This window comes from Haliaeetus albicilla, chromosome 28 (assembly GCF_947461875.1).
Source record: "Haliaeetus albicilla chromosome 28, bHalAlb1.1, whole genome shotgun sequence".
NCBI lineage: Eukaryota > Metazoa > Chordata > Aves > Accipitriformes > Accipitridae > Haliaeetus > Haliaeetus albicilla.
Window position 1 is genome coordinate 1,809,146 of NC_091510.1, and position 17,893 is coordinate 1,827,038.

The following is a 17,893-nucleotide window of genomic DNA, read 5'->3' on the forward strand; positions in this document are numbered from 1 at the left end:
TGGCAATATGTTCCACATCCAGTCCTAAAAGCACGTCCTTAATGGACTATCTGCCCTACTGCAGCATATTGAGAATGACCTGACATGATACTAAGCACTGGAATCAGTTTGGTGAAAGTGAATTCTTAGCCAGTAAGAATTATTGTATTTTAATGTATTAGCCAATACAGCTAAGATATGCTTAGAAAATGAACACTGCGAGCAGATAAAGTAAGATATCAAAAGCATGTTTAAGGAGGCAGCTATTTGGTTTGAAGGCATTTTCATAAATCACATCATCCTTTTGCTGAAAGCTGGAGTTATGTTACACCAGGTAACCAGCTGCTTTGATTTAATCTAATAAAGAATTCAATTCAGTCTCCTGAGCCTAATGTTTCTATGACTTTTTGTAAAAATTGCAGTATGATTGGTTGGGATCAGCAAAACTACTAAGCGCTGATGAGGCTCCGCTGCTGCCGAACCACCACACTGTTTGTTCCTTGACTTGTCTTCTGGTGGAGCTGCTTCTCTCCTATCAGCTCATACTGAGTTATTTTGCACAGGCTAAACAAGTAGCCCTGCACTTTTTGGAGACCTGAGAGAAACAAGCCTGATTGATTACTACCGCTCTGTTTCCATTCCAAAAAGCAGCTGGAAGCAGGACTTGAGTGGGCGTCAGAGTCCACAGGCGTGAACCTCTCCAATATGTCTGTGCTGAACTGTACTTCTTTTCTTTCTTGTTTTTCACACACCTGGAGTGAGGAATCTATACATATTATATTGAGTATATTTAGCACCTGTGCAGTTCCTGAAGCTTCTTTAGAAGGCTATTTTCAAATCATTAAGCAGCAAATAGGATGATCTGCACAGTGCTGTTTTAGCTTTTACTGTGCTACACTTTTCTCCCTCTATCCAGGTCAGTATGCACTTTTCCCTTGCTAGATATTTTAAAATGTGCTATAAATAACCATCTTTGATTGATTCACTGTACTACTTAGGTCTTCTAAAACGTACTGCATTTTGAAATTTCTCTGCTTCTTTTTTAGTCAGGTAATCACTAATACCCTATATCACACTTCAGCATTCTTTTCTGACTTTGACAGCTCAAAGGGACACAGTTGTACTTATCGTTCTCCCATTTTCCAATTGCTGTGTTTAAACCAGATGCTGAGAATTCTCCAAAAATCCTGAGAAATTTTGAGTTTCTCATTGGCCTTAACTCCCAGGTCTTTTACTGGCTTTTTCTATACTATGCTTGCCCTGCTTCACTGCTCGACCTTGCAGCTCAGTCCTCAGCATCCACTTGCACAAACAGCTGTCTTAACATCATTTCCTCAGATGCTTTTGAAACAAGTTGCAATCTTACCTAGTAATGCAAATGGCCTCCCGCAGCAAATAGCTTAATCCTGACCTTCTCTCAGAAGACCTCTCCCTATCGTATTTCAGAACACCATTTAATATATCCATCCTGACTTCTAAAATATATTCTATATACCAGGAATATTGCTGAAGAACATCCTTAAATTCTGTCTCCTCAGAGAGCAGATCAATGTGAATGTTTTATGCTAGAGGCAAAGTTTGGAGGAAACTAGTATCTTTTATTAGACTAACTGATACATTTGGAAAAAATGTTTTATGTCAGCATGTCTTATTGCTTGAAAAAAGTGTTAAATTCTTCATGCCAGGCCTTTTTTCCCCTCCCAACTTTGCCTTTTAGCAAGTGCTCTAAAGCTAATTCCTTTATCAAAAGAAACATGCTTCTAGGTAGACAAGAAGAAAATTTAAACAGGACTTTTCTGTGTCCCTTAGTCCCCCAAAAACATGCAGAGACAGAAAACTACCATCAGCCCACCTTGTCTCTAGCAAACCATTGGAAATGATAAATAGATGGACTCTCCTGTTCGACAGTTGCAAAACTTTGCTACTGAGCTTCAGGAAACATCTAGACAGGGACATCTTTGCACCAGCTTTCCCCAGTACTTCAACTGGAAAAGCAAAAGCTACAATTCCATCTGGCTTTACAGCAACATGCTGGGAGTCAACTGATTATCAAATTTACCTTGATTTTTTTCTGAGAATGACTTTTTTCTGCATTTTAAATGTCAACATTTATTTAGAATGAACATCTTTCTCTCATTTTCTGTCTTTGGTAAGAATCCAATTCAGACAGTAAAAAGAGAGGAGTTTTTCCTAGAAATGGGACCTACCTTTTCATCAAGCTCGACATATCTCAAGACATACATAGAGGGCAAAGTGTAGGTGTTTCCCTCTAGCACAGAAACACAAAAAATGCTATTGCTCCCCTCTTTTTGAAAGCTTTGAACATCTGGAAAATATCATCAAGACTAGAGATTCTCAAAAGGAAAAATTATTTTCCAGTTTCTGAGATGAGGACATATCAGTGATCAACAACAACAATCTGTTCACCAATAAAGTATTAGTGTTTATAGGGACTTGCTGTTTCCTGTAACGCACAGGGATTTATAGCTTCAGTGCTTCTGAAAGGGTTTTTCCTTTCAACAGAAGCTCCAATACAGAAAAGCTTATAAAAATTACCAGTGAATTCCTTCAGTGTACCAAAGGGAGACTATCTTTTGTCCTTTGCTACACCAGTTTAAAATGACAGTTGTCTTAAGCCTGACGTCTCTTGGCTATACCTCAGCAAGTATCATTTTTTTTTCCTATTATATCAATTACTTTTACTTCTTATACAGGACTTGGCTTAAACCAGGCAGTGAGGTGATGAGTCAATATATTCTTTGAAGAAAATTGTGTTTCTATTCCAGTATTTTCTGGTGCACTTGACAATTCCAACCTTACTTTGATGGGACCCACTTATCCCACAAGGAAGCATTATAAAAGATGGGTCCCTGTGCTTCAGAGTCCTACAGCCAGGCTCATTGCTGCTCCACAAATCAAGCAGACCACACTGATATTTGTCATGGCTATTCCTCTCCCTAGCCTGGCCACAGCAGTTTGCTCATCATTTGGAGAAGCATTTCATTTCTATTTAAAAAGTGAGCAGCCCACTTTGTCCATCAATTAAAGATGTCTTTAGAGTAAAAGCAGGAAGCCACCATATAGATCACCTTTTCATGGAAAGCCCAGACTAACCACTCTTGGGTTTAAAAACCCCAAGGAAATGGCTGAGGCTTCTCCCTCAAGATGGGAGTTCACTACTGGGTCAAAAAGACAGTGAAGAAGGTACTTTAGATAAGAAGACAGTGGCTAAGCTCAGGTTGAAGAGGTCACAGAATTCTAACTGCCTTTTTTTGCTTTCATTCTCTTTTTTTTAAAAGCACTGCCATCATTATTTTATATGCTAGTGTCTGTCAGACTGGATCATCTAGAAGGCTGAACTTTTCACAGCCAATTTGTCATGCACTTGCCAGTTGTTTCATGCTGACAGAAAAAACACTTCCACGATCAAACTGCTATTATTGTTTCTTCTCTTCCTCTAGGATTTACTGAGATGATGGTAATGCCTGCAACTGCCAATAGGCCTACTGCGGACTGAAAATCCATTTAAGACAGGCGGTAAGCCAACGCATAAATACAATACTAGAAAATCCCTGGGAAGCGTGGCTTTCCTTGTTCTGCTGATTTAGCCCTAACTGTATGGCAAATATCTCCACAACCTCACCGTTGTCTCAGTAAAGCCTTATTTAAGAAACTACAGTTTGGGTAGATGGGATCACTCCATTCCCCAAGGCATCAACCCCCCCCCCCCCGAAGTGCGTGTGGGGAAGCTCTCACCCCAGCTGCTGTCTTATACCCTCTTGTCCACTAGCCAAATTATCCAGAAGGCAGCATTTATTATATTTTTTCTTATCTCTCTGTGGGCTTAGGCGCTGGAGATGCGTGGGTGGGCAGTGCATTTCCCAGTCCTGGCAGGCTGTCAGGGAGATAGTCCCAGGGGGAATTGGGTCTGGGGGTCTGACAGTGATGCTGAAGGAGGAGGAGGAAAGAGAGGTTAACCGAAGTGAGGTGCAGCTCCTGTCAACTAGGGACAGGAAAGAGAGACGACCTACAACTTTTTGTAGCAGGCACGCTCAGCTTGCTCAGCCTTCTCGCAGGCAGGACCGGGTTTGGTGACCTGAGCGAGGGAATCCCCTTACCTGGAGCTGCTTTTCCTACAGCCCTGGTTCGGGGCAGTGCTAAGAGAGAGGTGCAATGCTGTGAGCACAGCTCTTTGATGAAGGCACCGTTACTGTTAAGGAGGAACAAAAGCACTGGTGCAAAAAGCTGCACTCCAAAGACACACTCACCAGCGGTTAGGAACAGTGACATTAATGCCCAACAATGTTAACCCACCCATTTTCCTAGCTGAGATGGAAGTCCCTGCCTCTAAACTGTCTTGGAAATTCTCAGCTTCAGTGAGCACATAGAGAAAGAGGTTGGAAAAGCTGAGTAAACATCTAAAAAAATCTTCAAGGCTTAGAAATTTTTGCTGATTCTCAGCTCTGGCGTAGCTCTAAAACAAAGCTGAAATACTGAGGAGAAACATACAATCTGTATGATCTGTGGATTTTTTCCTTAATGTAATTTGTGATATTTTAATACTATCAATATTATGTGCAATGGCATAAATAGGCTTGATTGGTATGTGACCTAATTTAACTAGTTGACTAAGACAACAACTTAGTTTTGGAGGAAGGAGCTGAGACAGACTGGTAGGCTAATCTATGTTGTCCTTATGGCTCTGATGTTGCCTCCTGGATCTCTCTTGTGGCTCAGTAAAGAGATTTGCAGTTCAAAATGGAGATTTTAAGAATCACTTGGACATCTTTCCAAAGCAGTTGGAGATGTGCAAGTAGGAGCAGAAGAACAATGGCTAAATCCAGATAGCTCAAGCACCTGGAGCTGTGAGATGGATGTGATTTTTGGGGCACCTCCTTGAGCCATTTTCTAAAGGTGTTAACCTTCTCTCAGAGTGGCATGGTAGGAGCTAAGAGCCTGGGCATGCTCAGGGCATCTTTGAAAGACTTTTTGTGCTGCCAGAAGTTATTGTTTCCTCTTGCCTTCAATTGTGCCTACAAGACCACTGCAGGAAAAATAGTTGAGCCAGAAATAGAACTGTCCTATGGGCAAAATTCAGCTTCCATGGCAACAGTTAGACCACTCTCGGATCAATTGGTCATTCAACTAAATCTTCCATTTATTTCATCAGAGTTCTGCTTTAATTACAACCAGCTTACATGTATTTAAGCTTTACTGCCTTTCTGCAAGGTAGGAAAAACAATACATTAATTCATTTTAGTACAGACACTAAACTGAGCTGCCTTAAGCGAAGAGAACAGTAACAGAGAAAAGGCCTCAGTGCCAACAGATTGAGAAACAATTACAAAATCCCCCAGAACATAACTACCTACATAGACACTACATACTGCATACACAGTTTTGTTTTAATTAAAATTATTATCACATAAAAACCTGATTTCAACAATTTCCATCTTCCTTTTGCAGAAACAGAAGAGAATCAAGCCTATACTGTTTTTCTCAGTGTCTGAAAGAAGTGTGCTGGAAATTACAAAGGCACATGTTGCATCACAATCTTTAAGAAAAAGATTGTGCAATTACTTAATATCAAAACAAAAACTTACCCCACACTGCCATGAAAACAGCAAAAAAGACAGTAGCTCCATTGTCAAAAAGGTGGGTTACCTGAGGGATATATCAATAGTGTGATCAATTTGTGATAATAAGGCTTTCTTTTCTATTTTCACCTAATAAAATTAATGTGTTTGTGAGTGCAGCCAGCCTGACAATCCTGAGGATCCTTCCCTTGACGTGTGAAACGACCTGTCAATGGACAGGACTATTTGCCAGCCTGGCCTGGGACTGACCCCTGCCAACACCAGGTGTGAGCATCGTTTCAGACCCAAAGCATTCATTTTATGGAGCCACGTACAAAGGATGGAGCCTAAGATAAAGGTTGATGCCAAGGACACCGTAGCACATGCATCTAGGACACGACCTCTGGGACTGGTGAATCTCTAAGTGCAAATTGCATTCAAGTGTTTTACAACCCAAACTAAGTCTTGGTAAAAGACAATGAATGTTAATATTGGCTGAACTTGATCTGTCCTTTCAAGATTTTATCTACCCAAGCTCACTAAAGACAAATGCAAAAGGCGAAATTAATGCTTTTACCAGGAAAGCATTTCTATTTGCTTAGTTTTAAACGTACCTTGGCATAAACACAGCTGTCTGACAGCCTCATGAAGGGACAGTATTTGTCACATATAGGACACATGATGATATCTGTAGCTTGGCAGACTTCTTTACTGGAAAAATGGAAAAGATAAAAATTAATAGTTTGATGCACAACAATCAGTCTTAAAATGGATTGATAAGTTTCACTAATATTCAGTTACTTATTGAATAATACTGGTTCTGTAACTGAAGCCAAGATGTTCATAACTACATGTGTGTAATTAATATTTGTTCACTGTCTAAGACTTCAGAGTTTACAGTCATATCTGCAGAGGACAGTTCTTCAGGGCCAGCCTAGAAGTTTCTCTTTACCACTTCCAGCTTCTTGAGCCAGACCTGACCTTTGGTAGGAGGAGGGTGAGGATGATTGCAGATAAAGTGAAGTTTGAGTTGTTCTTGTGACTTAAGTGTGCAAGAACGTAGAGATGCGGCACTCAGCAGAGGGCCCGGGGGTCTTCACCTGAAGAATGCTTCCGTGTGGTGGATCTTTGGGAAAGGCCTTGAAGAGAGTGAAAATTCCCCGCTTTTCTGCTGCCCTGTTACAACGGTAATGAAGGAGCCCTACTTTTTCATGCTGAGTTTGCCAGCACCATCGGCAACCGGAGCTGCACAAGAAACGTTGCCTCCCATCCCAATTCAGGAGCACAAAACGAGGGAAGCTCGGTATTGGGTACTTTGTGAGAACCAAGCACAGTCTTTTCCTGAGTATTCATTTAACAGTTCAAAATGAAATAATTAACAATTCATATGAAGATCTCTTAAATTATTCATAATAACCCACAGCTGTAATTTCCCTTATAAAAGTGCCCACGTTACCTGACTTGGCAGTGGTTCAACGTGGTGACTCCATACAAAAAGACGAACAATCCAATGAAGGCAGCTGGGAAGAGCATCCCCGTGTACCAGCCTAACCAGGCAAAGTACAGCCCAATTTTCTCACCAAAGTACCGCCTGTTTTAAAACACAACACAGTGAAGTTACCTGCTAATTAGAATAAGTCTGCTTACTCTTGCTTGTTAATAGAAAATAAATGTTTCTATCATATCTGAAGAGCAGATTAGAGACCAGAGTCAGAATCTCCTGAAGAAAAAAGCCTGCAACTAGGCTTCTAAATCCACACTGAGGGACCTGCCTCATGAATGAACTTAAAAAATGAATTGAAAAATTCACTAACCACAGTTTACAGTGAGATGAGTGGAGACCTCAGAAAGGAAACACTGAGTTCATTTTAAAAAGCTAGTTCTTTGTATTTGGGAAATTGGTGGCTCTCTTTGCCTTTTGGCTGTGTAACTGTACTTCCCAAATAATTGCATTTAAATCAGTTTCATCCCTAAAAACCGGTATAACAGCAAAAATGATTTGGCCCAAATTATTAAGAAATAAATTAACCAGAGGTTATTCGCCAATCCAGCTTATTTTAATTTGATTATTTCTTTTCTCAGCTCAGTTCCTGGAAAAATAATCTCATGATTCTACCACAGGTGGAAAGTAAGTGCAAGTGAGGTCCAACAAATACCTTTATGTATCATCTTGCACTGATTTGAAGAAAGTAGTCTGAATTAATCCTAATTTGTTACCTATATTGCTTAAAAACTAACAGCAAAGTGGCCAGGAAGCTCCTATTTGCTACATATTCATTCTTCCTCCTCCAAAACACAACCAAACCTTTATTTATGCATTAAAGAGTACATGAAGCACAGAAAAAACCTGCTGAACTCATCAGCATAGGAGCAGGCTCATGCATTATCCTGTGTTTGATGGTCTTGTGCACAGTAGGCTGATGATCAGATTAGGATGCTTTACAAATCAATATGCAATTATCGTGATTACAATGACGATTTTAGGAGATTATTTGCAAGATTAGTTTTAAAGAATGAGGCAAGGTGATATTCTTGTACTTCAGAGACTTTGCAGACAACTTAAACTTGCATATCAACTGAATTGGGAATAGCTGCTGCTGAAAACCCACTTTTACGCTAATGATGCAACTTCTGATCTGTCCAGAGACAAAGAATGCTGCCAGAAAGCATCTTTGGCCAAACTTTCACAGTGAGGACGAACAGACCCATGATGGGCTCTGGGGCTGGAAGCAGTGGAGAAGAGAAAGACTTGGTCTGGAATAGACAAAATCATCAGTTTTCAAATGGATATAAAAAATCTCCAGCATGAGCAATATCTGGGCTGAGCTCATGCTCTGCTGAATGATACTGACCTACACTGATTATTATCTTTTGAGTTTACCAGCTCTGTACGAGAAGCCAAATATTGTCATGTTGTTTTTATTCTTCTGCCATTCAACAGAGACTTAAATTTACAGGCTAAAGAGGTGGTAGGCTAATGATAACATGCTCAGTTCTGACAAGGGCAGCAGGTCTGGTTGTAAAAAGACACACTGCAAACTGCTTTTTGAGCCCTGACTTAAGAGTGTTAGTGAACCCTTTGGCCTAATTATTTTCCTAACACATAGGACGTCAAGCTGTGCCTGCTCCACTGAAAAGGCAAGCTCACATTTTGAGCTTACTTCCACTAAATATTTATGACCCATTTTTCTCCATGTACATAGTTCAAAGCAGTGAAGTAAACCTAACATTCATCAAAAGGGTTTTTTTTATTTCATTCCCTACATTCAAGGATGAATGCTTCTTCATTCCACCCCCCTAGCTGACAAACATTCATGACAAACTTCATCTCCTACCCTCTTGAACCTTTCCATCTAACGGTGCAAATCATCGTACTCTTTTTTGATCTAGAGATCAAACAGCTTCATCCTAGTTGAAGACCCAAGCAAGATTCAGTGTGTGCAAAAAGAAGAATGGACATGATGGGAAGCAACCCAAATCTCTGCAATGTAAGGAAAAGGCATCTGAGACCATTTGTGAGCCTGGTTTTAAAAATAAGTGCTGGAGGTTGACATTACTTTAATACATATTGGTTTAAATATGGACAAACAGCCTTGATTCTCCACTATTGCCCTTTGCTTCACAGCTGCTATTCCACAGGCTGTACTACTGTAATTTGCATCAGGATCAAGTTAATATTTTATTTCTTCTGGCCCCATAGTTAGCATATTTTTTCTGTAAGGCTCTGCTCAGATACCAGTAGGTTGAGTGCAATAGAAACAAACTATGGCAGTAACAAGGTCTTTGGAGACCTTCCTAGGTGCCATATTCAGAGCAGTTCCACATTTGTTCCAATCCATAACTGGGTTAGCCTGGACCATCATGACCCTCAGGAGATGAAGATGGTTTAGAGATGCCTTTGCAACTCTCTCCCTTCAAGTTACACCAAATACGAAGAACAAGCTCCTTGTTTCTTCTCTGTCACTATATATAGAACAGAAATTTCATACAGCTCTTCACAGCGATGGCAGTTCTCTTACCTGCATGCTGACACTTTAGCCAGAACTCAGTAACATACATGAAGAATTCCAGGGATTTTTTTTCTAGGGTGCGTCACTGTGCATTACTTACACCTCAATTTTACCTGTTATCACTCTGCTTGTTGAAGGCCTCTTTGAAATTTTACAGCGTTGATAACATTTGCATTTTTGTTAAATTTGCTAACTTATTACCATCCAATTTTTCAGATTTTTAATAAGAAGAGAAAAAAAATGTTCTGTGTTTTTGATGGTTCTCCCACAGAAAATTTCTTCCACAACTAACCTAAAAAGCAGAGACATAAAAAACCCCCAAGCACCTAATAGAATAATCCATTTCTCCTTTCCTCATATATGCTGTACCATTAGAATAATAACAAAAAAATCATTTCAGCTTCTCAATTTTATGCTAGCATGTATACTAGCCCTCCAATATCACCTGCCTTAATGGTGAACTGTCTCTCTTCCCGCCCCATTCCAATGGTAGAGCTATCACTGACTTAACTGGGCCAAGATTTCAATCTCAGTATTTATCAATAGGGCACATTTTTGAAAAGTATTAAGCTACAAAGTCTGATTTCAGACCCATAAAACACGATACTGGATTCTTCTGTGTTTAATGACCTTCTTTATATACTATTTTGCTTTCAGGATGCCTAGAAGGAAGTCATGGAGCTGGAATACAGACGGGTCTGGACCCAAGCCAAGAACCTATTTATCTTCATTAATCCTTTTTCAGGTCAGAATGAAATCCTACACAGAACTTTTTACATCATGGAAACTAGTTGTGAGGGAGCTAGAGCTTTCCAACGGGTGTGTTGGACACATGAAGCCCTCATGCCAGGAGCAATGGCGTGGGGAGGAAGGTTTGACAGGAGATTGAAGGGGAGTTGTCAGCTGCAATCAAGTCATTTAATGTAAACACGGAGTAAAATGAAGTTACTCAGGCATTGCTTTTGCTTTCAGGTTCATTTAGGTAGCTTTACAATCGCTTTATAAATACAGTTTTCTCCCTCTTTGTCTTGTAAATGACACACACAAGCAGTGCAGGACCAATTTGGGCACAAGCCAGAGGGAAGCAGCTATGCACAGAAGTGTGAAGGAGGTGATCCAAAGTCCCCCAGAATCACTGCAACTGTTTCCACTGATTTATGCTGTCCCACAGCCTATAAATATGGAATGTCTTGCCTCTTTCCAATTGCTATCAGTTTTAAGGATCTTAAATTATTCTTGTAAAGTAACTATGGATACTGAAGTCCAACAGCAGTGTAATTAAAACCGTGGTAGCACATCTGTTGATTAATAGGAGTGCCTTTGCAACTGTGCCAAGTCTGCGCTTTCATACTGCCACGTGTTTCAAAGCAGAGTGAAAGCAGAATCACGCAATTCCCCTGAAATGACTTTTTCTCATTTGTTTCTAGTAAGTAGTATCTCCATAACAGCCAGCTGATGAGATTAAATGAAATCTGGGAGGCACCAGCTTAACAGCACCGAAGATGCAAGGCCTTACTTTAACAGCTAAGGAAAAAATAAACCAGCACCAAAGTATGAACAATTTTGCTTACCACTGTGGCAACTTGACTTTAAGGTCGAAATACCATATCTATGAATGAGATAATTGTATTGTCTACATCTAATTTACTCTTTAGCCTTTCGAAAGCATATTGTAAAGGAGAATGTCAGCTAGCAGCAGTAAGTTCTAGCCGGATATCTGTGGAAGAATTAACATCCATCCACTCCTTTTGCACAGATGGCAACACTACTCCCTTCAAGCACACCCCACGTAGCTGTTGGTAAGGGAAAAAATAAAAAAGTTGCTCCTGCTGCAGAACTGGTACTAAAAAAGCTTCTGTTTAAAGTATGCACGCCGAGACATTTCCGAGTGAAACGAACAACAGGTCTTGCTGGTGTTGTCAGCTCTTCAAGGAAAAATCTCCAGCTCACTAGACACGGGAGCTGCTCAGAGTGGCAGGAGGCAGGAAAGACTTGGCAGGAGCTAAGGAAACGCGAGGGATCTAGCATCTGTGAAGTGAGAAGAAAAAGGCATTCCCTCCCCTTTCCCGTCACCCCTCCTTTATTGCAGCCACGGGTACGCTCCAGGCAGCAAGCGGCAGGCTGGGCTGGGGCGGCAGCTCTGAACCCTGGGGAGCCCGACGGCTAATGAGAATACTGACCATCCTCGCAGCCCCCCTGCCCTCCTCCTCCTCCTCCTCGGGTAAACACCTACTCTGAATCCCCACAGGACGGCCATGACCTCAGCTAGGGAGTCCGCTACTTCCATTGCTTTTTTTCTTTGTAAAACAGCTGTGGAAAAATCTGTGGATGTCACTGTCTGATAAAAAGCTAAAGCATCTTACAAAATCTTAAACAGCAAACCCAGGCTACTCAAGAAAGCTGCTACCAAGGTCCAGAACAACCACGTGTCTAACCTTGCTCATTCTGTTACCACTTATTCTTGTACTTAAAAACCTTCCAGATGCCTGATGGTCCATATAAACCAAACTAAACCAAACCCCAGATATTGGCTCAACAGCACTTTCACAAACAAGAAATGTTGATGAAGAACAGCAGCCTTGACCACCATGGACAAATGATTAAAAAACATTCTAGACATAAGGTGTTTATAATGTGACATTAATATCTTACTGTATACTGGGAAATTAAAAATAAAAAACTTCAGTGTAACTGTTGGCTCCTCAGTAAATCAGCAATTTCCATAGTGTAATTTGAGAAAAATTCCATATTTCTGTCCCCGCCAGTATATTAAAAAAGAAATAAGAAACTTTCAGGATTAAATTATGAGGAACAAATACATTACTTTGTTTTCTAAAGCATTTTAAAAATTACATGACTCGGTACAATTTTTTCATTGTATTTCTCTGTGAACTTTTTCTCCATGGAAATTGAACAGCTCTTGTTTTATGAAATGGATAGGTTCTATATGGCCTTAATCAATAACACCATCTGTCTCCAGGGCCACCCTCTACAAATCCTTCTATCTGGAAGCATTTCTGAGAATCAATAAAAGCAAAGGTTCCTATCAGTTACAGGGCTTATAAAAGGGGAAATTAATATGTTGGACCAGTTGCATGCTCTGTATGACCCTTCCCAATGGCCCATGCATCAATATCTTCAGTGATCTCAATACATCTTAAGACTTTATTAATAGGCCCTTGTAGCTTCACATTCCTCTCTTCAAGTAGAAAAAGCCCATTAATGCCCAATAATAGTTCTGCCAACGTGATCAGTAAAGGCTCTGGCTCTCTCTACATGTATAAAAAAATATGTAATCCTCTATTAGCACACGCAAGCCTATTTGAAACCATTATTTAAAAGGGCTACAAGAATTTGGAGTCATGTCTCGGCTTTCTCAGTGTTTCTTCTTTACAAGCTACTTCCAAGATGAATACAAATCCAGACTGTGGTGATGTGGCTGGGCTGAGTTTAAGGGAGGTGATACAGGAGAGACTTCAGCCCATCTCTACTAGGGCTGCTGAACACAGTAGCACACTCGGTGACTGTGAGGTCTGCTTCATGCCATTTATAAGCATCATCAAACTTCATCCAGGGCTCTTCCTGTGGTTCCTTTTGGAAAAAAAAGAAGATCTAGTCGATGAGAGCCTGTTTTTCACCAAAGCCATGCTCTGAGGAGAAACAACTCCTCCAGTGGGCAGACATGCAGCCAACTCTACCCAGCCTCCGCAGATGTCTCTCTTCCTTTTTTTCTCTCTTAAATATTCTGCAAACCCTTCAGTAGAAGTTATGGTGTCAGGAAACTCTAGAAGGAAACTGCCTTCACTTTCAGCTCCTCCTGCGGGCTCCTCTATAGATCTTTGAATGTAGTAGCACCATGAATGAAATGGATTCCCATGACCTCGGGATCAGTTTTTTAAAAAACACATGAATTAACTGAGCTTTTTATGGTTTTGTCAGAAGAGAGATAACCTGTGCTCAAAAGACCTACAATGTGACATACAAAAAGCAGGGAAGTCTTACCTCACGAGGTCCAGCGGTTGGTATTTATACCACACTCCCCAGGAAGCCCAGCACTCGTAGAGCAGGTGTCTGTGGTTTTCTGCCCCATGTGTTCTTATTGAATTCTTACTTCTGTAACTTCCCTAAAATACAAATCTGGACATTAATGAACAACAGCAGCAAAAAAAGAATATCTAAGAAATCTCTCTCACTAGCAGTATGGATAAGATGATTTATGCAAACTCCATACTTGTGCACCAAAAGCTAAATATGACATTAAAAGGACAATTTCCTCTGACTTCAATAAGATTTGAGATTATTCTTCCTAAGAAATTTATGATAAATGGTGTTCAAGTCAAAGACTATAAATTGGAGAATCTCAAAGACAAAACCACAGCATGATATTTTTCCTCTCTGAAAACATAATAATTTATCAAACCCAAACACTTTTTACAGAACAGATCCAGAACAACTCTTCTTATTCATCTCTTTTTGCAAGAAAAAAAGCAATTTTGTCCCAAGAAAAAAGCATTACTAAATGGGAGGGATGTCAGAGACAGACACAGAATGCAAAAGAGAGTAATAACATAAATAAGATCGAGAATAAATGATTACACAATCAAGAATTCATTTTGTGGGAAATGTCTGTTCAAAAAGAAAAAAAAAAACTGAGAAAAATACCTCATGAAGAGGAAATGCAGCTTCATAGGAGCCATTACTGAGCAATCGATTCAGACCTAAGAATCAAAAGTATCCAATTATTTACCAATAGGACCAGAAAAACTGCTAAGTAAAAAGCAAAACACATTTTCATAATAAGCTGGCTAAATAAAGTTTGAAGCTCATTGACAGTAAAAGATACATGTAGAAAAATTCATCTTTTATAGATTTTGATGAACTAAGATATAATACAAGCAAAGACTTGTTCAAATATTAATCATAATCTATCATTTATTATGCTGGAGGTTTAAAGATTCATTTGCCAAATCCATCTTTAGCATAACTTCAGTGAAATCAGGGACCTCACACCAGGATTGAAGTTTGACCCTGTAAATTATGGTCTAAGGAAGCTATTTAAATGAAAGGCTGTATTTCTTGGGAGCTGAAAAATTCAGGGAAGATCTTTACACTTTTGAACTGCAGGCCAGTAAAGCAACTGAAACTCTTAATTTCCATATGATAACAACATTGTAAAATATGTTCAGCTTATGTCTTAAAAAAGCTGCTGGACTAACAAACAGAACAGGCACAAGACAGGCTGCAGTAGTACAAGACCAGAAAATATACCTGAACCTGAACAAAAAGGATTGTTATTTGGAACAAAAAAGTAATCATACACCCCACTCGGTCAGGCCTTGTCCCTCTTTAATGAGAACCTTGAGGGAAATAATGAATGATTGCTGAGATGTGGGCACTTTTCACTTGGGAAGTCACCAAAATAGGACTGAACAACTATCTGGCAATGCAAAACTAAATACTGTCACTAACAACTTGAAGGCATTTGAACCCCATTGACCAAGGAGCAAAGAATCCTGGTTCCTTTCCTAATTCACAGGGGAATAAGTCAACATAAATAGCACTTTCAGTGATTGCATTGGCGTCTGCTTGGCAGAATATGCTTTATTCCAAAGTCTCTGGCAGAAAAGCAAAACCTGTACAGCCGAGCCGGGCTTTGCTCAGCCCGGTGATCAATGCAAGGTTGTGTTCATGGCAGGTACAACACAAGCAGGTATGTGAGGGAGCTTGGGATCTTGAGGCAGGCAGGGACTGCAAGCGTGTGTGCTAAACGCAATGGCTGCATGCATGGCGTGAGTTCTTCCCTTTCTTCTCTCCCCTCTGCTCGGTCTCGTTGCTCAGAGCTATTGCTGCCCTCATCCCGGGAGCTGAGGAAGAAACAAGTGAAGTTCTGGGATGATTCTCTACCTCTTGAGGAAGGATGGGGTTTAAACAGCAGGGAAGTGAAATAGGCTGCAGAGTTTTATGGGGATTGCCTCTCTGTTTGTGATGCCCCAGTCGCGATGGGGTACACACGCAGTATGTGCTCTGTACCACAAGGCAGAAGAGGATCGCTGGTTTTGTGCTCCAGCTCTCCTCTGTCACTGCCTGCTCCCCTGGATCTGCGTACGTGCCGCTCCGAAGGTCCGCTCCACGCACTATTTGAAAGCGATGCCACAGTTATGCATGGCACCCTTTGCACTGAGGACATCATTGGTGAACTCCCTTTGGACCTACAGCAGGTACAGAGATACAGAACCTTCTGTCTCCCTTAGGGCTGGGCAGGTAGCTGGGGAGAAGCTCTACAGGCTGAGATGTACAGCAGCACAAATCTTGCCATCCTTCCAAATCCATTTTTATCAAGGAGTAAAAGCTTTTCTGCACGAGTCTATCTGCTTCTCCAGGGTCCTTAATCTGTACGTATTTCTTGCTTAAGTCAGTCTCTTTCGTTGCAGAAGTGATAAATCCCACGTGGTGACATACGTGCCTGTGAAAGCAGCCTGATATTACAGGGAAATGATCGGGTCTTCCAGGCAAAGCCCCTAAAACAGCAGTGGGTGAGATGTAAACAGCCCAAAACTGAGGTGATTAAAAAGGAAGCAAGAGTGTTACGAGCCCAGGCAGACTTCTCCTCTTTTTTCGGTGGGACTTAGCACCCACGTCTAAAAGCACATTGTCAGCACTTACCAATTTTGTTTTTCCCTTCTTCGTATTTCACTCTTTGTAAGATATGGTGTACAATTCTACTTCTTGTAGCATTATTGAAGAAAGTATCTTTGTTGTGTATGATAAAGCTATATAAAAATACAAACAAAGGGCATATCAGGAACATATAGTACCATGTTTAAAGCAAATACTGAGTTCCATTACTTTCTATAGCACACTAAAAATCTACAGTATGTGAGCAAGTGCAAGGAAGACTAAAGGACACCAGATTAAGTGAGATGATTCACCGGATGAGATGATGTCAGTAATAGTATTCGTTCCCTAACAAAGAATTACATGGAGAAGTCTAGAGAAAGATCAAAGATACTTAGGCATTCATTATGATAAGCATCACTTTTAGATAATTCACTGAATACTACAAAATACTTGCACAAAAATTTGCAAAAGCCTAAGATTTGTAAGTGCAGCTGTAGAAATTCACATTTGATTTCTATTTCAGGCTTCTTTATTACACTTTACCATTAAGAGTCAGATGGAAACATCTACTTGGTAAACCACTCTTACTGAAAATCAAATGCTATGTTAGAAACGGAAAACATGACATACTCCTATGTTTGGTCCTGGAAGAGTAGAAAATTAGCTTTCAGAAGCTACTTATGAAGTTACATATGAATGCAGGTTCAATAGTTTAGACAGAACAGTGATGAGTCCAGGAAATTTAAAAAAAAAAAAAAGCCACAAAATGTATTGTATTGATTAGATTGACTGGCATAATATATTTTTTATAGATTTTTTTAATCCCAATATACATACTCAAGGAAAACAAGACATTTTAGCATATCATCATAATGACTGGAAAAATGGAAACAATATAAGTAAAGGTATAAAAGACAAGTTGCTCCAAGAGCACCATAATTAATGAAACCTGGTTTTCTAAAGGTTACTGTCTCAAGTCTCCTTTCCCACTCCACCCCAGATACTCCCAGGAGTAATATTCGAAGGATTTTGACAAAAACGAAATACTGTCATCACAGAAGCCTTAATGCTTAAGGAAATTAGATTAAAAAACAAGCTAAACTCTAAAGTAGATAAAAAAGCGTTATTTCCAGCTGAAGCTGGAGCTTTGTATTAGGCTGTTTTAGTAGCAGCAGAAACACATTAAAAAACAGTAGTGAAACAGAAATGAACAGTTAGCATTTTTCCCACTTTGTGTCATTTTCTTTTAATGTCTGACTTTCCTCTCCAAGATCTCACCTCCCAGTAATCTTCATTCTGGCTTAGCTATGAGTTCTCGTAGCTACTGATTCAGTTGAGAACTGAATCACCTTATCTGGAAAACTAGCAACCTTGATCCAGGTAACACCGACAGTGTTCTTCTATTCTCCTTGTGGTACAAGGTTATTTTGCCCATCTGTTGTCATGACTATGTCATACTGCAACCACAGGTAGTTATTTCAACAGCTTTTCTGGACAAGTAGGTTAATAGTTTTTCCGCATTTAGTCACTTCTATTTTCATGAATCATGAATGAAAAAAAGGCAAAAATCAAACATTATGCAATCTTAAAAAGAAATAAGAACTACTCGTTTAAACAAACACTTTAGTCATTTGCATTCATTTGTAAACTTAGCAGTTGTGTTGTTACAGCTTTTGATCTCACGTGGCTGAGAAGGAGCAACCAGATGTG

The 17,893-nt window shown here is 40.0% G+C and overlaps 1 protein-coding gene across 6 annotated transcripts in view; it reads right to left on the minus strand.

Moving 5' to 3' along the window:
- Positions 1 to 17,893, minus strand: part of ANO4 (anoctamin 4) — a 191,255-nt gene that overhangs the window by 38,280 nt on the left and 135,082 nt on the right. For all 6 annotated transcript variants that reach the window (XM_069773682.1, XM_069773681.1, XM_069773679.1 and 3 more), the window contains 6 exons: positions 16,229 to 16,335; positions 14,228 to 14,283; positions 13,568 to 13,689; positions 7,012 to 7,146; positions 6,170 to 6,266; positions 5,583 to 5,643 (listed from right to left, as the gene is read on the minus strand). In XM_069773682.1, coding sequence (XP_069629783.1) covers positions 5,583 to 5,643; positions 6,170 to 6,266; positions 7,012 to 7,146; positions 13,568 to 13,689; positions 14,228 to 14,283; positions 16,229 to 16,335 — 578 coding nt within the window. The remainder of the gene's footprint in view (positions 1 to 5,582; positions 5,644 to 6,169; positions 6,267 to 7,011; positions 7,147 to 13,567; positions 13,690 to 14,227; positions 14,284 to 16,228; positions 16,336 to 17,893) is intronic.